Below are 27,767 nucleotides of genomic sequence, written 5' to 3' on the forward strand. Positions count from 1 at the left end.
CCTACCAATGCCACCACGCATTTGCTGGGAGCAGTGTCCACAATGTGGGGTGAAAACATGTATGTTTTGTACAACGAGATGCGAGGCAGCTTCCTGGCTTTCTTTCTGTACCAGCATGAAGGTCTACAAGCTAGGCATGTGAGCATCAGAAAAAAGGCTGTTGTATGCAATGAGACTAAACTCTTAAATATTTATTTATCTCCGTGGCATCATACTTGCTGCTGATTCGCAGTCCCACTGAAGAGATTGGTGGCCCTTTGTCCTCAGCAGAAGAGGAGAATTTCTGTGCTTAACCAAAATGTTCTTCTGGTAGGAAGTTGCACAGATCCAGCCTAGCACAGGCTGGGTGAAATAGAATCAATAGCGAGTGTGGTGGTGAAATAATTTGTAGACCTGCAGCAGACAAGTTTGTGTACTATAGTTTGTTGCTATCAACAGAAATGTTGCATCTCTTTAGTACTATAATCTGAATATTGATCAAGATAGTCTTTGCTGGCAGGCTCTGGGAAGGGGGTGTGCCAAGTGTGGGACTGTCTCTGGCATGGCAGTGAGACTGCAGACCTAGCATAAGATTCTGGTTCTATGGACTGTCCTACCAGTAGAAAGGAAATGACCACTAGTACAGATCCCTTTTTCTATCTTCCATTGCCCAGTCTGTAGCTCCCGGTAAAGGGTCCTTTCCAAAGTGCATAAGGTCAGCAGCACTCTGAGAAGGGTGTTGTTGGTGCACGGTGAGACAGCCACTCACAGCTCTGTGCCAGTGAGTCACTCTGGATGACATTGACTCCTTTAATTTTGTGGATTAATTTACCTGATTCTGTTAAATGGCGTTTCTGTGGCTGTTGGAGCATTTGGATATAAATCTGTGCAAAGCAGCTTTGCTCCTTAAAGAGGAGGCTGCTTTTGACAAGCCCAGTGAATACTCTGTTTGCCATCTGGTGAAAGGACTTTTGTTTAACAGGTTTATTATCAGATATTAGAGTTCATTCTCTTAGTAGGATCTGTAGGGACTGATTTGCAGAAACCATACTAGATTTATTATCTGCTGTAAGTGTGGTGTGTGCACCGGTCCCCTGCCTGTCCCTGGTAATATAACAGTCTCACTGAAAGAGGCAGACTTCTGAAGCATTTAGACTTGTTGGTGGGTGCGAGTTCTGCTGAATTCCTTGAAAGTAAGGTCTGAAATCATTCTATTCTCCCTCTAAGGAGCTTCGTGCAGGGATTGCTAATTGAATGTGACCCATTAGCCAGCATTTCTTGGAGGAGGTTTGCTACAGGACAAAAAGGATTACCAGTTGGAGCAGTGGGCAGGTGTTGTGCTAAGTAATGGTGGCTTTAGAGTTAGGGACACCTGGGACCAGGAGAATAATTCTCCCTGATTCAGATGTAAAGAGCAGTGCTGCAGTAGCTTCAAGAGCATCTGTGGCTGTTTACTCACGTATATTTTGGGCTCAACAGTGGTCTCTGGTTGGATCTGGTCACAGGAGCTCTTGGGAAGGGATCTGCCTAACTCTAATCCTGCGATCCATGAGATAAGATTTGTTGATAGTGGTTCATTGTCTGCTTTTCTGTAGTGAGCCAGGGTGAGGGAATTGAGCATTTTCAGTGAACTCTCAGTAACGAGCTCTGGATTTGGAGGGCTGGAAAGTATGACTCAGTCTAATTATAACCAGCTTCTCGTGCAGGCCTGGAAGTTCCTTGTTTTGTCTCAGCACTGCTGTTACGGATTGCTTCCTCCAGTATTTGGGAGGATGAGAGGGCGGCCAGTGGGGAGTAGAACGTCCTAGTACACAGGCTGGCTGAAGGTCACTGGTTTAGGCTTAGCTAACCCTACTGCCAGCTCACACATCAGCCTGCTGCATATCTGCTGAGCTTGTAGTGAGTGCGGGTTAGCTGTGAGATCACAGTACTTGGCACAGGCATTGTGGGGTAGTTCTGCTCTCCTTTGGCCTTTGGCTTATTAAAAGGCCGTGACTAGAAAAGAGACAAATTTCCCTTTCTGAAAGCTGTTCAGGGCTTTTCCTGTGCTGTTGTTCTGTGAGTGAGAAGAATCAGGGTGTGGGCAGGGATTTGAACTCCATGCAGGCATGCAGCTTGTTCCAGTCAGAACAATGCAACTGAACAAACCCTTTTCAAGTTGGCAGTGTGAGCTGCTGAAGGGAGTTTTTCTGGGGACACTCAATGTTTTGTAGCAAGCTCCCTGTGAAATAGCTGCCCTGTCCTCCCGCCCTGGCAGAGGGAATCTTTGTACCCTGAATAGTTCCCTTACAGGAAACACGAACACATCTGGAAATGAAGGCGTCCTAGTGGGAGTGGGTGAGAAAGGCATTCGCTGGGGCACATCTATTCCAGAACTTTGCCTGTTCAGTTGTGAAGCAGAACAGTCTGGCAGGAAGTTGGTGTTCCAAAAAAAAGAAAAGAAAAAAAACAAAACCCAATGCTCCTTGCATACCAAAGAAGTGTGTGGACACAATGAAGTCTCTCACTGACATCTGTAAAAGGGTGCCTTCCATGGGAGGTGCGGTGTCGAATAGCAGGCATGTGGCTGCTATTTCATTTTGCCATGAACGTGTGAAGGTAAGGCAGTTTCTTTAGGCTGCCGTAATCGTTTGGTTCATGAGGGACTTGCTGCATTTCAAGTCCCTTCCCTCAGTTAAAAAGCCTCCAGCTCCAGGGTTAGTAATGTAGTCCTTAGAACTGATGGACGATCCTCTCTGAGCCCTTCGGCTCCTGAGAGCTCAGCTTTCTTACCAGCAGGTTTTCTTCATGGTGCCGTGACTTCAGTTTGTGGAGTGAGCAAGGAGGCCTTTTCAGGGTTGTCATGGCTAGCACAGATGTGAAGATGCTCCCAGCCCTTCCTACTCACAAGAGAAGTGACTCTTCTGAACTAGCTGGAGCTTCTACAAAGCCTTGGGTAGAGATAGTCAAGCCCTAAAGATTGACGAAAGCCTGTATGACTGAGGTGAGGTGTACTTCTGAAAACTGGTGAAATCTCTTGGCCATCTGTAGATATGAGGGGAGAGGATGAATTTCTATATGAAAGCTTGTTCATTTTCCAGGGGGTCTCTGGGCATGTTCCATTTGTGGGATATGGTGCCCCAGCCTGGAGCTGTAGAACTGCCAAGAAGAGCCATGTCCTTTTGGGGCAGAGTGCATAAGATTTCTTATGATGTGAGTAACATCGCCCTATTCTGTATCATAGAATCATAGAATATCAGGGTTGGAAGGGACCTCAGGAGGTCATCTAGTCCAACCCCCTGCTCAAAGCAGGACCAATCCCCAATTAAATCATCCCAGCCAGGGCTTTGTCAAGCCTGACCTTAAAAACTTCTAAGGAAAGAGATTCTACCACCTCCCTAGGTAACGCATTCCAGTGTTTCACCACCCTCCTAGTGAAAAAGTTTTTCCTAATATTCAACTTAAACCTCCCCCACTGCAACTTGAGACCATTACTCCTTGTCCTGTCCTCTTCTACCACTGAGAATAGTCTAGAACCATCCTCTTTGGAACCACCCCTCAGGTAGTTGAAAGCAGCTATCAAATCCCCCCTCATTCTTCTCTTCTGCAGACTAAACAATCCCACTTCCCTCAGCCTCTCCTCATAAGTCATGTGTTCCAGACCCCTAATCATTTTTGTTGCCCTTCGCTGGACTCTCTCCAATTTATCCACATCCTTCTTGTAGTGCGGAGCCCAAAACTGGACACAGTACTCCAGATGAGGCCTCACCAGTGTCGAATAGAGGGGAACGATCACGTCCCTCGATCTGCTGGCTATGCCCTTACTTATACATCCCAAAATGCCATTGGCCTTCTTGGCAACAACAGCACACTGTTGACTCATATCCAGCTTCTCGTCCACTGTCACCCCAGGTCCTTTTCCGCAGAACTGCTGCCTAGCCACTTGGTCCCTAGTCTGTAGCGGTGCATTGGGTTCTTCCATCCTAAGTGCAGGACGCTGCACTTATCCTTGTTGAACCTCATCAGATTTCTTTTGGCCCAATCCTCCAATTTGTCTAGGTCCCTCTGTATCCTATCCCTGCCCTCCAGAGTATCTACCACTCCTCCTAGTTTAGTATCATCCGCAAATTTTCTGAGAATGCAATCCACACTATCCTCCAGATCATTATGAAGATATTGAACAAAACCGGCCCCAGGACCGACCCTTGGGGCACTCCACTTGATACCGGCTGTCAACTAGACATGGAGCCATTGATCACTACCTGTTGAGCCCGACAATCTAGCCAGCTTTCTACCCACCTTATAGTGCATTCATCCAGCCCATACTTCTTTAACTTGCTGACAAGAATACTGTGGGAGACCGTGTCAAAAGCTTTGCTAAAGTCAAGAAACAATACATCCACTGCTTTCCCTTCATCCACAGAACCAGTAATCTCATCATAGAAGGCAATTAGATTAGTCAGGCATGACCTTCCCTTGGTGAATCCATGCTGACTGTTCCTGATCACTTTTCTCTCGTGTAAGTGCTTCAGGATTGATTCCTTGAGGACCTGCCCCATGATTTTTCCAGGGACTGAGGTGAGGCTGACTGGCCTGTAGTTCCCAGGATCCTCCTTCTTCTCTTTTTTAAAGATTGGCACTACATTAGCCTTTTTCTAGTCATCCGGGACTTCCCCCGTTCGCCACGAGTTTTCAAAGATAATGGCCAATGGCTCTGCAATCACAGCCGCCAATTCCTTTAGCACTCTCGGATGCAACGCGTCCGGCCCCATGGACTTGTGCACGTCCAGCTTTTCTAAATAGTCCCTAACCACCTCTTTCTCCACAGAGGGCTGGCCACCTACTCCCTATGCTGTGATGCCCAGCGCAGCAGTCTGGGAGCTGACCTTGTTCGTGAAGACAGAGGCAAAAAAAGCATTGAGTACATTAGCTTTTTCCACATCCTCTGTCACTAGGTTGCCTCCCTCATTCAGTAAGGGGCCCACACTTTCCTTGGCTTTCTTCTTGTTGCCAACATACCTGAAGAAACCCTTCTTGTTACTCTTAACATCTCTTGCTAGCTGCAGCTCCAGGTGCGATTTGGCCCTCCTGATTTCATTCCTACATGCCCGAGCAATATTTTTATACTCTTCCCTGGTCATTTGTCCAATCTTCCACTTCTTGTAAGCTTCTTTTTTAGGAAGGGCATCCACACTTCTTTCTCCGCCCTCATAGATTGTGAACAGAACTCACCATCATGTCCTCAGACTAGACCTTTCCTACAGGATAGCTTAGTGTAGATAGCCCTTCTCTTGGGCCACTTAGTGAGACCATAGCTGGCCGGGAGCCTGTAAGGTTTCAGGAGCTGCACTTCCTGCTCATCAGTCATAAAGACATGCTTACATTCAGTGCCTTCTGTGCCTGGGCCAGACCCACTTGGTAACTCAGTGTAGAGCAGAGAGCCTTAAGACGCCAGGATCATCAGTCTGATACTGAGTCTGTCAATGGTACCAAGACCAGCCTCCATGTCATAAGTCCTGCGTCAGAGGACCAAGATGCACTATGCCACTCTGGCTTTAGTGCCATCTTCTATCACAGCCTGGAGACCAGACTCTCCTCTGCCCTGTACTGGGAGTGAATTCTTCACCCAGCACTGACTACTGAGTTTTCAGTAACCTTGGTGGTGATCCAGGAAGCACCCACCTTAGCACCTCTTCCCTCAGCTGGCACCATCGTCCTTCACACAGACTTCAAACCTGTTCAGTGATGCCAGGTTTGTCTTGTCACTGCAAACCCACATAGAGGTCTGTCTGGGTAGAAGGAGGAAGTACGTATCCCCACAAGAAGGGCATTAACAGAAGAAAAGTTAAGAAAACCTCTCCACCCCCTTTCATACTCTCTGAACTGGGAAGGTTTTGAAGAGATCGGAATCTGTTCTTAGCTTTACGCTAATTAATAGTTTTGTCAGTGACCTGGAAGAAAACATAAAATCATCACTGATTAAATTTGCAAATAACATGGATTTGGGGAGAGGTAAATAATAGAGCAATCTGGATCACTTGGTAAACTGGGCACAAGCAATTAGTATGCAGTTTAATATGGTTAAATGTAAATGTATATATCTAGGAACAAAAAATGTAAGACACTTACAGGATGGAGGAGTCTATCCTGGGAAGATAGTCCTCTGAAAAAGACATGGAGTCATGGTGGATAATCAGCTGAACAGGAGCTCCCAGTACAATGCTGTGGCCAAAAAGGCTAATGCGGTCATTAGATCCATAAACAGGAAAATATCAAGTAAGAGTAGGGAGGTTATATTATATTTGTATTTGGCACTGTTGCTGGAATCCTGGGTCCAGTTCTGGTGTCTACAATTCAGGAAGGACGTTGATACATTGGAGAGGGTTCTTCAATCTAGCAGACAAATGTATAACAAAATTCAGTGGCTGGAGGTTGAAGCTGGACAAACTTAAACTGCAAAAGGAGCACTTTTTTTACGGTGAGGATAATTAAGCACTGGAACAATTTACCAACGGGTGGGGTGGATTCTCTATCACTGGCCGTTGTTACATCAAGAGTGGATGTTTTTCTGAAAGATCAGCTCTAGTTCAATTCAGGGCAGTTCTTTGGCCTGTTATACTAGACATCACACTAGATGATCACCATGTCCCTTCTGATCTACAAAGGCTCTCAGGCAGCACTGGTGACACTTTAATTGGGAGAGCGATTGACCATTGGAACAAACTACCAAGGGAAGTGGTGGATTCTGAATCTCTCTTGATTACTTCAGATCCAGACTGTATGCCTGTCTGGCAGAGACGCTCTAGCCCACAGTTACTGGCTCAATGCAGAGGTAGCTGGTGACATGCCACAGGAAGTCACTCGATGAGCCAGTGATCCCTTCTGGTCTTCAACTCTGTGACTCTACAAATTATTCTTGTAAAGTTCCTGTCTGCACTCCAACTCTTCACCCTTCTTTCCATCTGCCTCAGAACAACTGTGGTTAGGGAGACGGCCCAGAGGGGACTGTGGGGGTGCACTTCCTTATATCGGGTCAGCTGAATATCCCTTTGAAGCTATGTTTGCACTCAGGTGGACTTTCAGCCTCCGTTTTCTCTCCCCCTCTTCCTCCCCCCCACAATTCTACAAGTAATTGTTTGTAGAAGCCTATTTGGGGTGCTAAGTAACCTCATAGCAAATGTTGAACACCTTCAGCCAGGGTCTTAAACACAGTTCACTGTCTGCCATGCATCCAAGTTTAAAGAGAAGGCTCCAGTATTTTTATACTTGATGTTAATTCTACTCTACATCAATAAGAGTTGTCAGACTTATTCCATCTATCACAGCCACCCATGGACAAGGGGACCACATCATAGAGTTACTCAGTGGACATGCTCACGTCTTGATGATCTGCCACTTCAAAAAAAAAAATCTTAATCAGAAGTTTTGGAAGGATTTTACTGGGCAAAGAAGGTGGCTTGCAGCAGGTGTTCTTTGTATAAGAGACATAATACAAAGTTCAGTATTGGTCAAGAATACAGAACAAACTTTACCCTTAGGTGCTCAGTAGAGAACAAGTGAAAATAACTGGCGGCAGTATCTTGAAGTTCAGTCCCAAATACTTAGTTTTACCTCTTTCTCCAACAAAATCTTCCAGAATTGAAGCAGTACGACACAGGGTAGACTACAAGAAATTTTCTACCTGTATTCAAAAAAGGATCAAACTAGTGGCACTAAGGGTTGGTAAATTCCCTCGACAGGAACAGATGAAAGCTGCCTGCTGCTGGTGGAGCACTCTAGCGCTCTTGGAACGCAAGGTGAGAGTCCCCTCCAGTCCCACCCTGGGAACACACACCTAGGACTAGGGCAGGGGTTGGCAACCTATGGCACGTGTGCCAATTTGTAATGGCACGCTGCTGTCTGCTGGACCTCGGCTGACAGCAGCGTGCCACTAAAAATCCTGCCCAACTCACTCTTTTCCACCCACCACTCTCTCCTTGCAGGGCAGGCAAGCTTCCCCCTCCTCCCACCTCTTCCCCCAGTATGCAGGGTTCCTGCCCCTCCTTCTCTCCCTCCTTGCGGCTGATCAGCTGATGGCCCTTGCCATGGAGGGGGAGAAGGAAAAGTGGAGCCGCAGCACGCTCTCTGCTCCGGGGACCTTGGGGTCGGGGGTGGAATCAGGGCATATCCCCTCCAGCCCCCTGCCGTGAGCCGCAGGGGGCTGGGAGCACCTCCACGACCCCAGCCCACACCCCCAGCCCTCTGCCCTGACTCCTGCACCCCCCCCCACACCCCAGCCCTGACTCCGGCGCCCCCCCCACATACCCAGCGCCCTGCCCTGACTCCTGCACCCTCCTCACACATACCCAGCCCCACCACACCCCATGCCGTGACTCTTGCACCCCCCACATCCCCACTCCCACCCTTAGCACCAAACAGGAGCTCCTGCACACACACACACACACACACATTCCCACCTGTACGCCTCGCACCAAATGGGAGCTGCCCAGGTAAGCGTTCCAAACCCAAACCTCCTGAGCCCCCTCCCTCATTCTAGCTCCTGGCCAGACCCTGCACCCCAACCTCCAGCCTGCTTCTTCACCCCCAGCCCTGTTCTCAGCACACTACCACCCTCATCTCAGTGCAGAGAGAGGAAGAAAATGGCTAGAACCAGGGAACTAGGTAGGTACTTACTCTGTGTGGACAGGGCCAGGACTCCAGACTGGCAGCGCTCAGCCCACTGCCGGTCTGGGGTTCTAGCTGCCTGCCCCAGCCCCCCAGTTCTGATCTGCAGAAATGAGGGGTACCACTCCCCCATAGTCACCTCGGGAGGACTCCTCGTCTGAGTCCAAGGTGGAGCCTTACACCCATCCCAAGAGCTGCCACTAGTACCTGTCCTACATCCCACTGAATCCCGGTGCGGGTTCCCCCCCACCGGTAACTGGCCAGGTGGACAGTGGTCTAGGCCCTATACAATGGCCATTCTGGAACCCATGAGGGTTTCCTCTGGTACCAAGTCCATCTTCTCACCGGTCATACTCAGTTGTTTCCGAGAGAAAGGCCCCTGCACCGTTTCACTCAGCACCGGACCCTGACTCAGGTACCGAATCCAGTACTGATACACAAGACATGGGCCACATGGAGGTAATTGAGGCTGAAGAAGTTGGGCCGAAAACAAAGGAAGCAGGATCCGAAGTGGGACCCTCAGTCGCACCTTCAAAAGCACCCTCGGCCGCACCTTCAAAAGGCCTGCTTGGGCCCACCGGAGTACCTATGCAACCCTGGCACTGAGACTGAGGTGGTAGAAATGCAGTGTCCCCCCTGGACATTCCTCCTCCTCCTCCCCCTCCCCCTCCCCAGGCAAGGCTGTCTCAAGATGACTTTCAAGCCCATCAGGAGCTTCTAAAAAGGATAGCGGCTGCCCTGGGGCTAGAGGTTGAGGAGCTCAAGGAATCATCCCACAGCTTCATTGACATTATGGCTGCAGCTGCACTATCTATGGGGGCCCTGCCCATTAATAAGGTGGTAATGGGTGAGGTCAGAGACCTGTGGCAGACCCTGTCTTCTCTCCCTCCCACTTCAAAGAGGGAAGAGAAGAAATACTACATGCCAGCCAAAAGGTACGAGTACCTATACTCTCACCCCCCTTCTAGGTCCCTAGTTGTATCGGCAGCCAATAAGAGGAATAGACAGGGCCAAGCAAGTTGCTACCGCTAAGCAGAAGGACACAAAGAAACTTGATCTATTTGGGAGAAACATTTATTTGACAGGTGGGCTACAGCTACGTATCTCAAACCAGTAAGCCCTGCTGGGGAGATGCAAAATTACAACTTATGAGACTCCTCGTCCAAATGTAAAGACTCCGTGCCTCAGGACTCAAGACAGGCATTCTTTGCCCTCTTAGAGGAGGGAAAGACCATTGCCAGAGCCTCTTTCCCAGCAGCCCTGGATGCAGCCAATGTGGCAGCCAGGCCAATGGCTTCTGCAGTGGCCATAAGGCAGTGCTCTGGGCTGCAGTCCTTGGGGCTACCTCAGGAGGTCCAGCAGTCAATTCAGGAACTCCCTTTCAAAGGCTCCTCATTTTCGGAGCAAACAAATACAATTTCCACGTCCGGAAGGACTCAAGGACTACCCTCAGGTCCCTGGGCCTCTATGCTCCGGCCCCTTTGAGGAAGCACTTCAGGCCTCAACAGTTGGCCCGCTTTTTGGGGTTGCTAGACTAATCAGTAGCACCCCCACTACTGCTCCCACTCCATCCGGACCTGATCTCACAAGGCATTGGCCGTATATTCCACCCGAATGTCTGGTCCCTCGCATGACCGCAGGGAAGCTTCATGGCTGAACCTGGAGGACCAAGCTTGTTCAGAACAAGTTCAGCAGGTCTTCCTGGGTAATAGGAAGCTGTCCAGTAGGGCTATCTACTTTGCCAAGTGGAAGCATTTTTCAATAGGCCTCGAGGGGATGGCCATTTCTCAGACTGTCTTCAGTTTATTTTGGAATACTTGCTCCACCTAAAACAACAAGGTCTGGCCCCCGAATGAATCAAGGTGCACCCAGAAGCAGTTTCAGCCTTCCTCCCGCCAGTGGGCAGTAGGTCAGTTTTATCTCACAAAATGACAGTCTGATTTCTTGAGGAGTTACCGACTTTACTGTCACGTTTGCTAACTGATTCCTCTGTGGGTTTGAACTTGGTTCTGTTGAAACTCACGGGCCCTCCCTTTTTGCTGCTAGCATTGTGCCCTCTGCTCTTTCTCTCCTGGAAGGTTGCCTTCCTGATAGATATTACCTCAGCCAGAAGGGTCTCTGAAATCAGGGCCCTTTTGTCAGAAGCACCATACATGGTGTTCTTGAAGGACAAGATTCAACTGCACCCCCATCCGGCCTTCCTACCAAAGGTAGTCTCACAGTTCCATAGCAACCAAGCCATTTTCCTGGCAGTTTTCTTCCTGGAGCCACACAAGAATTCAGAAGAGCGATGGCTTCACCCATTGGATGTTAGGCATGTCCTCACCTTCTGCATTAAGAGGACTAAACCCTTTTACAGATCCACACAAGTTTTTCTGGCAATAGCAGAGAAGATGAGAGGCCTACCTGTTTCAACCCAGAGCATCTCATTCTGAGTAACCTCCTGCATTTGGGCATGTTATGGGCAGGTAAATGTTCTACTACCTGCCATCCTGACCACTCATTCCATGAGAGCTGAGGCCTCTTCAGCAGTGTTTCTGGCCCAGGTTCTGATTCAACACATCTGTAGGGCCGCAACCTGGTCATTAGTGCAAACCTTCTCATCCAGCTATGCCAGGGCGGCAAACTTTTTGACCCAAGGGCCACATCTGGGTATGGAAATTGCAGGGCGGGCCATGAATGCTCACAAAATTGGGGGTTGGGTGTAGGAGGGGGAAGGGCTTCGGCTGGGGGGTGTGGGTTCTGTGGTCGGTCCAGAAATGAGGAGTTCAGTGTGCGGGAGGGGGCTCCGGGCTGGGGCAGGCGGTTGGGCGGGGGGGTGTGAGGGCTCTGGCTCAGGTTGCAGGCTCTGAGGTGGGGCTGGGGATGAGGGTTTGGGGTGTAGGAGGGTGCTCCGGGCTGGGATCAAGGGGTTTGGAGGACAGGAGTGGGATATGGGCTGGGGCAGGGGATTGGAGTGCGAGGGGGGCAGAGGTGCAGGCTCTGGGCGGCGCTTATCTCAAGCAGCTCCCAGAAGCAGTGGCACGACTGCCCTCTGGCTCCTGCATGGAGGTGCAGTTAGGCAGCTCTGCACACTTCCCCGTTGGCCGTGGTTCCCAACCAATGGGAGCTGCAGGGGCAGCACTTGGAGTGGGGGCAGTGTGCCAAGCCCCTACCTGTAGGAGCTGGAGGGGGGTTGTGCCACTGCTTCCAGGAGCTGCACGGAGCCACGGTATGCAAGGAGCAGAGCAAGCCCCGACCCCGCTCCCCAGCTGGAGTGTCGGAGCAGGGCAACCCCAGACCCTGCTCCTTGGGGGAGCTCAAGTGTTGGATTAAAGTATCTGAAGTGCCGGATGCAGCCCCTGGGCCTTAGTTTGCCCACCCCTGTACTATGCCATCACCAACAGGCTCGAGATAACGCTGGGTTCGCGAGAGCAGTGTTGGAGTACACATGTCCATGAACTCCAACCCCACCGCCTTAGGTACTACGTAGGAGTCACATAGTATGGAATAGATATGAGCAAGCACTCAACCAAAAAACAGTTACTGATATTACATAACTGTTGTTCTTTGAGATGTGTGGCTCATGTCCATTCCATGACCAATGCTCCATCCCTGCTACTGGAGTTGATGGCAAGAAGGAACTGAGAGGGTGCGGGGCCGGTGGAACCCCTTATACCGGCACATATGTGCGCAGCTCCAGAGGTCGCTAGAGCCAGCCCGACGGATACCACTGAGGGAAAAATCTCCAGCAATGGTGCACACAGCACGCATATACCTAATGTGGAATGGACATGAGCAACACATTTCGAACAACCGTTACCAAAGGTCTGTAACTGTCTTTTTCTGTGTTAGATGGGTCTTTGGTACACCCCCAGGCTTGTGTGATCTTTAGCTACTAAAGGCTCATTTATAAGTGTCTCCAAAATAACTGGAAAATGAAGGCAGCCTTTTTTCTCTCAAGTAACAGAGGAGGTATTTCAAAACTAGAACTCTTAAAGGAAATGGTAGAGTTTGAATACTTGGCACTAAGATTGTGTACAGAGCAAACTGGAAAGCTTCTCTTGATGAAGTGATCTCAAATCATTAACAGTGTGTAGCCTTAACAAATACATTTAAATGGTATTTAAAACCCATTCCTAGAGCAGAGTCCAGGGTTCTCTTTACTCTGCCAGTGTTCATACTGTCACAAACATGACAAGGGAGTGCAGAAAACACTGTGCTCTGTGCACTGGGGGCATGCTATCAGAGTGCCTCGAGGAGAACAGAACTCTGAACTGGACCAAGGTGGCTAAGTTAAGGACTCCCAGTTGAGTGTTACCATTTTATAAATTAGTATCAAAGTTTATATTTACATATATTCCTTCCTTTAGTTTAGCGACCGGAGTCTGTTCTGAAGTCCAGGCTCAGTGACTTCTCATCTAAGATTTAGCTCTGTGTTCCAGTAATTCTCCACGTCTAACCTTTCATAGAGAAAGGAGGATGGGGAGAATCCAAAGTGTGCTAACACTGAGGTCCAAAAGCACACAAAGTTTAGGCATGTGCAAAGTCTGAAAAGAAAGATGCCTGGAACTGGGTGTGCCGGGGTCTTGCCAGTCCATCAGGTTCTGGGCCACCAGCAGAGGCTTCTGTGAATCCAGGGAACTTTGCTTTGAGTTCCTCAGTTCCACTTTGGGGACCTCTTCTTTAACAGAACAGGAATTACCACAGGCCTCTGACTTCTTATGGCCCAAATACCTTGCAGTACAGTTTTACTGACTCAGACTCCACGGGTAGGTCTCCAGATCCTTAAATGGCAGTTGTCTACAGCACCCTTTCGTGAAGAAATGTCCTTCAAGAACAGTGAGAGCTTTCAGGCTCTGTCTCTCATCGAGTTAATGCTCTGGCCACCATTTCTGCTGTCTCCTCCTGTCCTCCTAGTCACCACTTCCTGAAGTAGGAAACCATGAAGCTCACAACCCCAGGCCCTAGGATAGCATGCCCCCTAATGCCAGCTCTGTCACTGCGACATGTAGGGTTCCACTACGTCCCTCACAGTGCCTCTGGGCAGAATGGATCTTTTGAGATGAAATTATTCCAGAGTGTGGAAATGCTTTTTTCAAATCAATTCCCCCCCCCCCTCCACCCCAGGACATTACATTTGAAAAACAGTGTTAATGTTCAGCTCAGGAAGGTTGAACAAGAAATGATCTCAAGTTGCGGTGGGGGAGGTCTAGGTTGGATATTAGGAAACACTATTTCACTAGGAGGGTGGTGAAGCACTGGAATGGGTTACCTAGGGAGCTGGTGGAATCTCCATCCTGAGAGGTTTTTAAGGCCCAACTTGACAAAGCCCTGGCTGGGATGATTTATTTGGAGTTGGTCCTGCTTTGAGCAGGCGATTGAACTAGATGACCTCCTGAGGTCCCTTCCAACCCTGATAGTCTATGATTCTAAGGCTAGAACTCTGGTAACTCCCACATTTAAACTCTGCCCCAGACATGTATGCATTACTGGTACACCTGAGTACTGACCATTTATCAAACACAGTACAACATCCAGCCATGTAAGGTTCATCTCGTGAACTGTGCAGTGCAAGAGGCAACATTTGCTTTGCAGCTTGTATAGAAATAACTTTCCTAGACATTCTGGCATGGCCAGAGTGGTCCACAGTCACAAAAAAAGTAGGGTTACGGGAAAGATTGTATGTTGGAGTAATAGCATGTGATCATGTAATTAGAATGTATTGTCCTGTGCACACAAGGGCCGTAGTTAAAGTTGCATGTGCAGCCTTAATTTATATTTCCCAACATGTGTTAACCATGAACTGTAAAATCTCTTATCCTCAAGTTTGTATATTGGAATTTAAATAGTTTGAAGCAATGCTGCCAGAAGAACCAGATTCTTTAGGCTGCCATTTACATGCTTAAATTTACTAACAACTTTGCCCTAACTTAATCAGAGTTTCTGCCCTCCCCCACTCCATATGTAGCCCCTTGGAAGTCAGTGGTGAATTTTGTCATGAATAAGGGTGGTACAGTCTGACTCAGGCTTTTGCATTCAGTGTAAACTAAATCTCATTATATTTTCTCTTCCTGGCTTCTGAACCTTGTGGAGACGATGCAAAATTCCCCTTACTTTTGTGAAAGGCACACATGGGTAAGGTGGCTTCCCTCACATCCTAGATGTGAGGTAGGGGACAGTAACCTCAGCCACTCCTCCCCCCTTAACCTGTGGCCTCACTCCCTTTTCGTGACTCTGCTTTCTGGCAGGCTGATAACGTGGCTTAGGGTGGGGGACAGGAGACATTCCGCTACAGCTGACCCATCACTAGCTTCATGGACCATGCTGCCTGTACCTGGTATCTTATGGTAACCTGGCAATGTGCTGCACAGATGCTTTACCTGGGGACTAGAGCAATATCTTGGGCCTGTGCTTTTGCAGGCTGCAGTTGCCATGCTGAGCTCAGGTAAAGAGCAGCGCTCCCCTTCAGGCTGGGTGTTTCTCTGCCTTGCTGCAATGCACATGAACGGTGGGAAAATTGCCATAAAAATGCCTCTTTCCCCAAGGCAGATGGGCAGCTATACAGAGGCTGGATTAGGGCATGATCTCCTATGTCTACACATCTCAGAGCTGAATTCCAGGCAGCTAGCACAGACTGCTCACTCCCCACCATGACTTAGAATCATTGAATATCGTAGAATATCAGGGTTGGAAGGGACATCAGGAGGTCATCTAGTCCAACTGCCTGCTCAAAGCAGGACGAACCCCCAACTAAATCATCCCAGCCAGGGCTTTGTCAAGCCTGACCTTAAAAACCTCTAAAGAAGAAGATTCCACCACCTCCCTAGGTAACGCATTCCAGTGCTTCACCACCCTCCTAGTGAAAAAGTTTTTCCTAATATCCAACCTAAACCTCCCCCACTGCAACTTGAGACCATTACTCCTTGTTCTGTCATCTGCTACCACTGTGAACAGTCTAGATCCATCTTCTTTGGAACCCCCTTTAGGTAGTTGAAAGCAGCTATCAAATCCCCCCTCATTCTTCTCTTCCGCACACTAAACAATCCCAGTTCCCTCAGCCTCCCCTCATAAGTCATGTGTTCCAGTCCCCTAATCATTTTTGTTGCCCTCCGCTGGATGTTTTCCAATTTTTCCACATCCTTTTTGTAGTGTGGGGCCCAAAACTGGACACTCCAGATGAGGCCTCACCAATGTCGAATAGAGGGGAACGATCACGTTCCTCGATCTGCTGGCAGTGCCCCTACTTATACATCCCAAAATGCCATTGGCCTTCTTGGCAACAAGGGCACACTGTTGACTCCTATCCAGCTTCTCGTCCACTGTCATCCCTAGGTCCTTTTCTGCAGAACTGCTGCCTAGCCATTCAGTCCCTAGTCTGTAGCGGTGCATGGGATTCTTCCGTCCTAAGTGCAAGACTCTGCACTTATCCTTGTTGAAGCTCATCAGATTTCTTTTGGCCCAATCCTCTAATTTGTCTAGGTCCCTCTGTATCCTATCCCTACCCTCCAGCGTATCTACCTCTCCTCCCAGTTTAGTGTCATCTGCAAACTTGCTGAGGGTGCAATCCATGCCATCTTCCAGATCATTAATGAAGATATTGAACAATACCGGCCTGAGGACCGACCCTGGGGGCACTCCACTTGGTACCGGCTGCCAACTAGACATGGAGCCATTGATTGCTACCCGTTGAGCCCGACAATCTAGCCAACTTTCTATCCACCTTATCGTCCATTCATCCAGCCCATACTTCTTTAACTTGCTGACAAGAATACTGTGGGAGACCGTGTCAAAAGCTTTGCCAAAGTCAAGGAACAACACGTCCACTGCTTTCCCCTCATCCACAGAGCCAGTTATCTCATCATAGAAGGCAATTAGATTAGTCAGGCATGACTTGCCCTTGGTGAATCCATGCTGACTGTTCCTGATCACTTTCCTCTCCTCTAAGTGACTTGGGAGGATCCACCAGCAGCCTGGTGCAGGCCACTGCTTTGGCTTGGTTCCTTGTCTCAGAATCTGTATCTGCAGGACTTTGGATTTCCTGCTCCAATTCATTGACACCTGAGTTATGTGCCACACAGCATTCTAACGATTTTAATATCTGCCCAGTGCAGCTGCTGCCTTCGTGAGCAAATGTCTCATGCTGTTCTTTCCTGCCATGTCTGCTCTCACAAAAATGGAGGCCCACTGTTCCCCACAAGTGGTAGCAGTGGTGCAAGCTGTGGAGTGGAGAGGGAACAGGCTCAGTGGCTGTGGTTTAAATCCTGTGCTCATCTACACTACAGTTTCCATCATTGCTATTCCCGGGGGAAATTGCAGATCCTAATTTTACTCCAGTAGACTCAGCCATGTAAGCCTGTGTTGCCCCCAGTAGCTACTATGGTGACATCGCAGGACAGAATCAGGCTGTGACAAACCAAAGGGAGCCACATAGCTGCATGTAAGGGGTGCGGCAGGAGCAGCAGCCCCTTGAGAAAAAAGGGGAATGTCTCAAATACCTGTGAGGGAAGGAGAGAGAACTGATCAGGGGAAAGACAACTAAGGTGAGCAGCACCTCTCTGCAGACTCTGAGACAGTAGGTCACTGGGAAGGAGGTGAACATCCATACGACTTGGATCTCTGATGCTGCTCACTGCTGCCATTGGGTGAAGAGTTGGGTTGTGTATTGTGGGAGGCCTTCATGAAAACTCAAACCCCATAGTAGCAGCTGCTATTTTCTTGGAGCGGAAATCCACTCAAAATGTGGGTAAAATTAAGATCTGCATCCAAAAAGAAATGGTATTAAAAGAACATTAAGGCTGCACAGTCGAGCTCTTAAAAGTTAGGAAATGCCAGTATTTGGGTTGCTCTTGCAACCTGAAATGGCCCCCTATGCTCCAGTCTTTAATTATAGGATTGCATCCTGTTTTTTATACATTCAGTGCACAGCATTGATGGTGAACGAGGCAGAGCTGGGTAGTGATTCCAGAAGCCAATATAAGGTGTAGGTGCTCAGCCCATCGGAAGAATCAGGCCCTGGGGGTCTCAAGTTACACTCCCAAAATCAGTGAATACTTTTGCAAATTTTGACCTTAATCTTGCTGTAAAATGGAAATAACAGAATTGTGACAAGAGATTTATTGTTTGTGAGATATTTGTACCACAGTGATGAGTGCCACAGAGAAATCAGTTCTACATTCAGTGCAGGTTTCGGGTGGTGTGCAGTGTATAAGATATTGGAGCACACAATGAGGATAAAATGAAATATTAAGCAGTTGCCTCATTCTCTGAACACCATCCATATTGTGCACTGCTTGAGGCATGGGTCCTGTGGAAAAAAGTGATTGTGTAAGTAAAGGCTGTATCCAAATTGAATAAACACGAGGGCAGAATTAAGGTTGTACAGGCATCCCTAACTCTGGCACTTCCTAACTTTGGAGCACTTGACTTTTCAGCTCTAATATTTTTAACATTGTTATAAGCACAGCCATACTGGGTCAAACCAATGGTCCATGTAGCCCAGTATCCTGTCTTCCGACAGTGGCCGGTGCCAGGTTCTTCAGAGGGAGTGACCAGAACAGGCAGTCATCAAGTGATCCAGGCCCTGACGCCCATTCCTAGCTTCTGGCAAAGAGAGACTTAGGACCACCCAGAGCATGGTGTCGCATCGTAGAAGATGAGGGTTGGAAGGGACCTCAGGACATCATCTAGTCCAACCCCCTGCTCAAAGCAGGACCAACCCCAACTAAATCATCCCAGCCAGGGCTTTGTCAAGCCGGGCCTTAAAACCCTCTAAGGATGTAAATTCCACTACCGCCCTGGGTAACCCATTCCAGTGCTTCACCACCTCCTAGTGAAAGTTTTTTTTCTGATATCCAACCTAGACCTCCCCCACTGCAATTTGAAAATATTGCTCCTTGTTCTGTCATATGGTACCACTGAGAACAGTCTAGATCCATCCTCTTTGGAACCCCCCTTCAGGTAGTTGAAGGGTGCTATCAAATCCCCCCTCACTCTTCCATGCTGCAGGCTAAAAAAGCCCAGTTCCCTCAGCCTCTCCTCATAAGTCATGTGCCCCCGTCCCCTAATAATTTTTGTTGCCCTACGCTGGACTCTCTTGGATATCCCTGCCCATCTTGGGCTAGGTAAAATCTATGGAAAACATAATACATACAAATAAAATGTTATGTTGAGACAGCTTTGTATTTAAAGACTTGACTTCATGTGTCAGATCTGCTCTCAGGGGACAGCACTTTGCAGCTAGCTGCCAGAACGTGTATCCAAATTCTAAAACTAGGTAGAAAGCTTAGGTCAGCAGGAGACGAGGCCTGTTAGCACAGGCCCATCACTGCCACTGGGTTGCTGCACTTTCTCTGCTTACAATAGGTACAAAGCAATGTGCATAATTTCACTGTTAGTTGAGCAGCGGAGTAAAGAGCTGTGAAAACTCAGAGGTAGCAAGAGTCAGACCCATTGGTTTGAATTGCAAATGGAAAAGGATTTCTGTTAGTCCAGCTGCTAATCATTGATACTCTTTGCTCTGCTTGCTGCAGTCTCTAGGGCTTTTCAGTGTTGCATGTCATGTCTGCTCTTGTCACACATGAAGGGAATTGTCACCCTGTAGCTCACGAAAGCTTATGCTCAAATACATGTTAGTCTCTAAGGTGCCACAAGTACTCCTTTTCTTTTTGCTAATATAGTCAGTGAATAATGACTGATCTTGGTGCTTTTTCATTCAGCTATCTAAAGCAAGAGACCTCGTGCTTGGTAGCCAGCTCCAGCATTCCAACCCTCTCTTCTTCAACTGCTCTCAAACCTCGTGTGCATTCCTACAGTCTGCAAGGCTACCTTGTCCGGCTATATGTTCGGACAGATTATGAAATATGTGTAAGCTTTACAGAATTGCAGAGATATGAAAATGGCCTTCTTGGAGAGAGCTTAATCACATCACTGCATTAGGCTGCAGCAAACCCAGCAGGCTCGAGGGAACCTGAGTATCTCCCTGTGCACGGGGACACCTCGCAGTGGCGAAAGGAAGCTGCTTGTAGCATTAGAAACTGCAGGCTGGAGTAGTGGGAGCTGCAACTTAATTCTTGCATCACTCTGCTGCCTCCTAGTTCTCATTGAGCTCTGTGTAGGCTTTCCTAGGTGTTAAAAGAACAGGAGTACTTGTGGCACCTTAGAGACTAACACATTTATTAGAGCATAAGCTTTCGTGGTCTTATGCTCTAATACATTTGTTAGTCTCTAAAGTGCCACAAGTACTCCTGTTCTTTTTGCAGATACAGACTAACACAGCTGCTACTCTGAAACTAGGTGTTAAAGTGCTGCTTGGGGAGGGGATCTGCTGTGAATTGTAGCTGGGGCACCATGTGGTTCTCAGTTCTTCAACAACAGACTCCACCACTTGCTGCAGAGTCATGTTTCAGCATCTGCATTGGTGTCTTCAAAGCTACAATTCTTGTCCTTCCAGAGGTGAAAGACTCCTCCACACAGCCAGTGTAAAGCCAGCATGCATGCGATGCCCTGTACCAGTATAGGAAGGGATGGTGTGCTCAGCTACACAGAGAGCTTGCAGTGTAACTATGGGATTTAATCCACTTAATATCGAAATAAATAATGAGAGGGAAATGGCGCCAAAGTAGCCACTTCCTTGTTTGAGTCACTGCAAACTGCCAGTTCACTGCAGAACCCCAGGGCTTGCTGCATAGTCAGAGGGAAATGGGAGTGGCAGTAGCCTTGCAAACAGCGCGTCACAGTATGTCAGGCCTGCTCTTCATTGTGAATGGAGGGAAGTGGCCATAACACAAACAGAACATGAGCTGCCACAACTTGAGTGGGTGCTGGAAGCACACAACTGCCACCTGGCAGGTGCAGTTGGTGTCCCGTAAGTGGGAGCCGAGTACCTGGGCTTCGGAGCAGGCAGGAATGGGTACAGAAGTAGATACTGTGGCTTTGCACATGTGGTTTTTCCTTATATGTGGGGGGAGGTGGAAGCACTTTGGCATCTCTCCAGTCTGTCAGCTGTGCTGATGACAAACAGCTTGCAGTGAAAGCAAAGTCCTTGTAACATAGAATGATTGGCAAAGTAAGGCATGCTGTCTGCTGGCTGACATTTCAGAACAAACTCAGAACTTCTCACTAAATGAACTAAATGGCTAGGAGAACTTGGGGGAAATAGCTTTATTTATGTCTCTCCCCTCCTGTACCCCACATGAAGACGTGTATGGTCAGGGTTATCGGAGAGGTGCAGGGCAGGTGTGTGCTGGGAAGATGGGGGTGGAAGACTAGTAGGAATCACATCAAAAATACATTGGAAAGAGCTGGCGTGATTAGGTGCACTTAACTTTAACTTGATCTTCCTTCTCAGCACATAGCAGTTCCATCTTCACTTACATTAACTTTCCACTCCTAAATTACATAACAGGATTTCAAGGAAAGACTCAGGTTAGTGATCCACTAACCATGGCCCCAAGTCAGTCAACAAATAACAAAATAGCGTCCAGTATTAACTTACAGGAAAGCAGCAAATGAAATGTTCTGAATTCTCGGGTGCAGGGGGCCAGGCCGGAGCACACCTTTGTTTCTGTTCTAGGAAAGTCAAACTCCTGAATAGTAGGCTCGTTTTGAATAGGAGGACTGACTCCTATCAAATGGCTTGAACCTTTTGTACAAACAAAAATGATTGTCAAGTACAGGTTAACAGCGATCAGTCATGCCACCCGGTTTCATTCTCCACTGCTGTGTGCCTCTGCACTTCAGAGGTAAGTGCTGCCATGCTGATCTGGTGGCCCTCATTTTGTCCTAGTGTAAATGGCCACACAAGGAGTATGGGGAGGCAGTGGAGAGTCAGGCCTCTGGTCCTCTCAGGAGGATGGAAAGCCAAGGGCAGAACCTTTTCATTGGAAATAGCAGCATGGTGTTAATGATTCATTTCTGCTGTTATCAAGAGCTAAACGTGAAAAGGGCAACTGGCATGTTAGTCGCCCCAGTGACAGGAGATCCTTGTGAGCCTCAGATGAGGGCATGAGCTAAGTGGATATGCAATATTTTCCTTCTGGACATCTTAGGTTTTAGAAGACTTCAGAAAGAAGATGAACTGTGACAAAGTCAGAAAACTTACTAGCTTAATCAGTACTATTGTGAGAAAGATCTTTCTTTAATGGCTTAATTCAGAGCCACTTGGACTCTGGCATCTGAATTTGTGGTTCTACTAGGTATTTATAGCTCAGATAGTGCTGGAATAATAAAACATTTCAGCTTCATAGTTCTACATATCAACTAAACACTTTTGGCTGGCCCATGCCAGCCAACTCAGGCTCGTTGGTCTTGGGCTGCAGGGCTGTGTCGTTGCTGTGTAGACTTCCAGTCTCCGGGGCTCTGCAAGGTGGAAGGGTCCCAGAGATCAGACTCCAGCCTGAGCCCAAAAGTCTACACAGCAATGGAACAGCCCAAGCCCTGCGAGCCCGAGTTGACTGTCAGAGGCCAGCTCTGGGTGTCTTGCTGTGTAACCACACCCTGGAATTGCACTTGTGCCTTAGCAGAAAATAACATACTTATCCCATATAGTGGTGCCTACTGGTGCTTGGGAGCTTACATCATGGAGACGAGCCCTTTGACAAAGTATTTTAAAATACCTACTGGGTTTGCTCCTCTGTTCAGGCCACTTCAGTGTTTTGGGGGCAGATGCATGCAATAAAAATCAATCATGGTATTCTGGCTAGAAATTTACCTTTTACACCTGTTGTGCTTACAAGATCAGTTGTTGATAGCCTGTAACGTAAACATTAATTGTGATCAAACTAGTCTCTTTACTAATTTCTAAAAGGCAACAGTACCTTACCATACCTCTCCTTCTCTTCCATAGATATCTGAAGCGGGGAAAGACTCCTTGCCTTCTTGGCTGCATTGGGAACCGAAGAGTAGCACCTTGGAAGGTCTGCCCCTGGATACTGACAAGGGTGTGCATTACATCTCAGTGAATGCAGGGCAGCTGGAGCCCAATGGAAGTTATGTGCCCCAAACCATCAATGTCTTTTCCATTGAGGTTCACCCTGAAGACCACAATGAACCTCAGTCAGTACGAGTGACTTCCCAAGACCAGAATGAGGCAGCACCATTCATGTGTGGCACAGAGGAACCAGTCACAATCCTAACTGTAATTTTGGATGCTGACTTAACAAAAATGACACCAAAGCAAAGAGTTGAACTTTTAAACCGAATGAAACGTTTTTCAGAGGTGGAACTTCATAACATGAAGTTGGTTCCTGTTGTAAATAATAGACTCTTTGACATGTCAGCCTTCATGGCTGGGCCAGGAAATGCAAAGAAGGTGGTGGAAAATGGGGCCTTACTCTCATGGAAATTGGGATGTTCTTTGAGCCAAAATAGTGTTCCCAACATCAGCAATGTTGAAGCTCCTGCTAAAGAAGGTGCCATGTCTGCCCATCTTGGCTACCCTGTTGTTGGCTGGCACATTGCTAACAAGAAACCTCATCTTCCTAAGAGGATAAGGCGGCAGATCAATGCCACCCCTACACCTGTCACTGCCATCGGGCCACCTACAACTGCTATCCAAGAACCACCAACCAGAATTGTTCCCACTCCCACATCCCCAGCCATTGCTCCACCCACAGAAACAACGGCTCCTCCAGTAAGAGAGCCTATACCGTTACCTAGGAAACCTACAGTTACTATTAGAACAAGAGGAGCCATTGTTCAGACACCAACTCTAGGACCAGTTCAGCCAACCAGAGTAATAGAAGCCACCAGTACTATCCCTGGGCAGATTCGCCCAACGATGACTGGATATGTAGAGCCTACTGCTGTGGTTACACCACCCACAACCACTACTAAGAAACCAAGAGTTACCACTCTGAAACTAGGCACACCATCAACAACAGATTCCTCTACAGCTACAACTCGAAGGCCTACCAGAAGACCCAAAACTCCTCGACCTACCAAGCCCCCTGGCACGACCAGATCACCAATCACTAAGTTGGAAACCCCCTCTCCTCCAACCCGCATACGCACTACCATTAGTGGTCCTTCCCGTGTGTGGGAGCCAAATGAGCCGCCAAGGCTGACAAACCACATTGACAGGGTGGATGCATGGGAAGGCACTTACTTTGAAGTTAAAATACCTTCCGATACATTCTATGATAAAGAAGACACCACTACAGATAAACTACAATTGACTCTAAAGCTGAAAGAGCAGAAAATGGTGGAAGAAAACTCCTGGGTCCAGTTCAATAGCACTAGTCAACTAATGTATGGAATGCCTGATCACAGCCACATAGGTAAGCATGAGTATTTCATGTACGCCACGGACAAAGGTGGCCTCTCTGCAGTGGATGCTTTTGAAATACATGTTCACAAACGGCCACATGGGGACAAGTCTCCAGTTAAATTCAAAGCCAAATTCCATGGAGACCACAATGCAGTGGCCACTGACATCAATAAAAAGATTCAGTTGGTAAAGAAGCTGGCTTTTGCATTTGGTGACCGGAACAGCAGCACCATTACCTTACAAAACATCACCAAGGGCTCCATTGTAGTGGAGTGGACAAACAACACTCTGCCTCTGGACCCGTGCCCGAAAGAACAGATCAGAGCCTTAAGCAAAAGAATCTCTGATGACTCTGGTGGTCCTAGCCCAGCCTTTTCCAATGCCTTAGAGCCAGAGTTCAGGCCCATAAACATATCTGTGGTTGGCTCCGGCAGCTGCAGGCACATTCAATTTATTCCAGTGGCTAGAGATAGCAGGATTATCTCTGAAGCCACCCCGACGTTGCTGGCAGGTAAAGACCCCGAGAAGAGCAGTGAGGATGACGTGTACCTGCACACTGTGATCCCTGCTGTGGTGGTTGCTGCTATCCTGCTGATCGCTGGCATCATTGCCATGATCTGTTATCGCAAGAAGAGAAAAGGCAAACTCACCATTGAAGATCAGGCCACCTTCATCAAGAAGGGAGTGCCAATCATATTCGCAGATGAGCTGGATGACTCCAAACCTCCCCCTTCCTCCAGCATGCCCCTGATCCTTCAGGAGGAGAAAGCCCCTCTCCCCCCTCCAGAGTACCCAAACCAGAACATGCCAGAGACCACCCCCTTGAACCAGGACACCATCGGGGAATATACTCCATTGCGGGATGAAGACCCCAATGCACCTCCATACCAGCCTCCCCCACCTTTCACAGCACCCATGGAGGGTAAAGGCTCCCGCCCGAAGAACATGACCCCCTACAGGTCTCCACCTCCATACGTCCCCCCTTAATGAATGAAAGATTCTTTGCGGAGTAGGGGCCTCTAGTCCCATGCCAGGGTTGTCTGTAGGGACTGATGGCCTGCAAATCCATTGCCAACCAGAAACACCACTCAGAATCCCAAACCGCAGCCAGCCCCTCTCCGGAAATGTTCGCTCACCAGAGTGCTGGGGAGACTTTGGGACACTGATTTTATTTTTGCCTAACAGCTTTTATTTTATTTTATTCATAGAAATTTCTTCTTGGCTCAAATGTATTTCTGATGGCAGGCTTCTCGACGCGTCCGCGGACTGGTGAAAAGGGAGAGAGATGGCTGGATGTGCAGGCAGCATAGGGGGTGGCACTCTGAGGCTCTGCTGTTTGCCTTTAACACTAACTGTACTGTTTTTTTTTCTATTCACGTGTGTCTAGCAACAGGACATAACATGAAAGATAGCCTACAAATAATGACATTTAAGGGACTTTCTGAAGTCAAGGCTGAGTTTTTACATTTATTCTGCTGTTTACCTAAAGTTGTCTGTGTAGTTTTTGGGACGGGGGAGGGGAAGTACTTTGCTAAAAATCAGCTCCAGAGGTGTTTCAAACCCAGTTAGAGGATGGACCTAGCCAGTGTTTTTATCAGAGGAATCCTATTTTTTCACATATTGTAAAATTGTCATTAGCCTGGGTGTGGGCACCCTTTGCCAAGCGGCCAGGAAACTCCCTGCCTCCACATAGGCTGTTGCTGGCCTGCCGAGATCACCCTGCCCGTCCCCATGCTGCTGGAGAACAGAACTTGGTGCCTCAGAACAGCCTGGAAAACATCCATTGGGTAACAGAGTGGGGCTCAGTCAGGTTCAAAGGGGCAGCATCTCCACGGTGGGCTGCATGGCTGTGGTGTGAGCAGGCCAGCAGTGGGGGGCTCTGCCAGGAATGGGGGAAGGTTTTATACTGCCCCACTTCTCCATGTAAGTAGCAAGTGCTGGGGTTTGACACACTTTGAGGTGTTTTGGCAAAGATGCAATATTTTTATGTAATGTGTTGCTATCTCCTCACTTCTCCTTGAGCATAGTATTGGCACAGCTTCTCATCCATCCCCTCTTGCTGTCCCAACCCACTTGTTCTGCACCACCCTCACACTCGCGCGCACATTACGCTGGCGGTTGGGATCTCCGAAGTGCCAGAAATGGCTCAGAGTAAAACTCTCAAATCTAATTTTTTACTAAATTTTTGATAAAGCCTCAAATTGTTTTATTAAAAAATAATTAAAAATGGTAACGCTGACAGCAGTTTGTATGAGCTTAGCTTCATAGTATCAACTCCATGGGACTGGCTGCTTTGCTCACTTTGAGTTCTGTCTCTTAGTCATTGTTAAATAATAGAGCCATGTCTAGGTTTCTTGCCTTTTTAAAATGAACTTCCATCATCTCTCCTGCAAGGTTGGGGTTGCCCTGTAGGCTGCTCCTGTGCTTTTTTCCTTTGAACTAAATCATTTTAAGCATGGATTTTTCTTGACCGTTTGAGAACTATTTTTGGTACATTTAGAGGGAGGAAAAACCCTTTGCAATAATGTGGCCCTGCCCTGGCCAGGGCTGGCTGGGCAGGTTCTGGCTGACTTTGCACACCAAACAGACACTTTAAGCCATATTGACTGTTTTGCAAAGTATGTTTGTGTGCTGACGTGGCCAAGTTACACACCAGTAGGTGACTGGAGAAAATGACCTTCACCTCTTAATTGCTAGGCTGGCATTTCCCATCATCCCTTTTCTCGACTTCAAGGGAGTTTGCCTGTCAAAAGCAAACACTAGTCTAATCTTGTTAGGGCCTTAGCTCAGCACTCTCTGCTTCTGCACCTACAGGGGCATGGGAGGAGTGAGGTCAGGGTGGCTGCAAAGTGCACCTCAGGCAGGGTTTTAGTGGTGCTGGCTTTACCCCACACCAACTGTGACTCCTCCCCCACTCCCCCCTTGCAGGAGTGCTGAAGCTGAGCAGGCTTCCTAAGAGAGCACTGGCCCATCTTTTCCTCTCTGGCAGTAGGGGGAGTGGGAGTGTCGTCACCCAGATGCTCTGCTGGCTTTGTGCTGCGCCTAGAGCTGTGTCTGGAAGCCCTTTGCAGCTGGGAGTAGATTGGGAGGGCTGAGCTGGCAGCGGTACATTTTGGGTGCCTCTTCAGCAGTCCTGAAGTTATCCCCACATGCGCAAGTTGGAACAGACTCCCAAACAGTGCCGTTGTCCCTAGCAACCGCAGCCTTTCCATACTGGCCATGCGCAGGCGCACATATGTCAGGCCTGGGCCTACCTGTCACCATAGAAACTGGAGGCGAAGGGGCAGTGAACAGAATAATAATAATGGCATTCTCAGCGGCCGCCTTCCCCCTAGCACCAGTGCTGTTTGTTTATGCCACTAGACACTGTAATGGTGAGAGAGACTTGTATTAAAAAAGTGTTCACCAACTACTGCTGTGTTTTTATTCCTTGTATGATTATTTTAAAGATGTTTTCTGTATTCTGTAAAGAATCCTATCAACTAAATAAACCCGTGTACTTTACTACACCGCAGTGGGCTCACGCACTCTTCCTCTGCTGCTGGCCGCAATCGTGAGGCGTCACCCACCCAGCAGGCTCCTGGGGTAGAGCAACTGCTGTGGTGTAATTCCAGGCCCAGCAGAGCTTGGGGGCAGCTCTCAGAGGGTATTCTGCCGCTAGCTGTGGGACGTGGGGGCTTTTACTAAGAGCTGCTGGCTTGCCCTCAGTTGTGCCTGGTGCTGCAAGGCGGGGTGTGTAAGTCTGTCTGTCTAGATGAGAGCCTCTCCCATTTGTGTGCTCTCTAGGAAAGAGTGAAGCAGACCGAGAATACAAGCTCTTGAGTTACTGCAGGGAATCCCAGTCTGCCACCAGCATGCAACCGAGAGGTGCTGGGTACACATCAGACCCGCCACTGCC

At 48.3% G+C, this 27,767-nt stretch overlaps 1 protein-coding gene across 3 annotated transcripts in view; it reads left to right on the forward strand.

The window, feature by feature from the left end:
• DAG1 (dystroglycan 1) overlaps positions 1–27,378 on the forward strand; it is a 103,544-nt gene extending 76,166 nt beyond the window's left edge. For all 3 annotated transcript variants that reach the window (XM_073352644.1, XM_073352643.1, XM_073352645.1), the window contains exon 3: positions 22,448–27,378. In XM_073352644.1, the coding sequence (XP_073208745.1) occupies positions 22,448–24,856 (2,409 nt within the window). In that variant the 3' untranslated portion in view covers positions 24,857–27,378. The remainder of the gene's footprint in view (positions 1–22,447) is intronic.
• The last annotated feature ends 389 nt before the right edge of the window (positions 27,379–27,767 follow it).

This window comes from Lepidochelys kempii, chromosome 7, assembly GCF_965140265.1.
Source record: "Lepidochelys kempii isolate rLepKem1 chromosome 7, rLepKem1.hap2, whole genome shotgun sequence".
NCBI classification, from domain to species: domain Eukaryota; kingdom Metazoa; phylum Chordata; order Testudines; family Cheloniidae; genus Lepidochelys; species Lepidochelys kempii.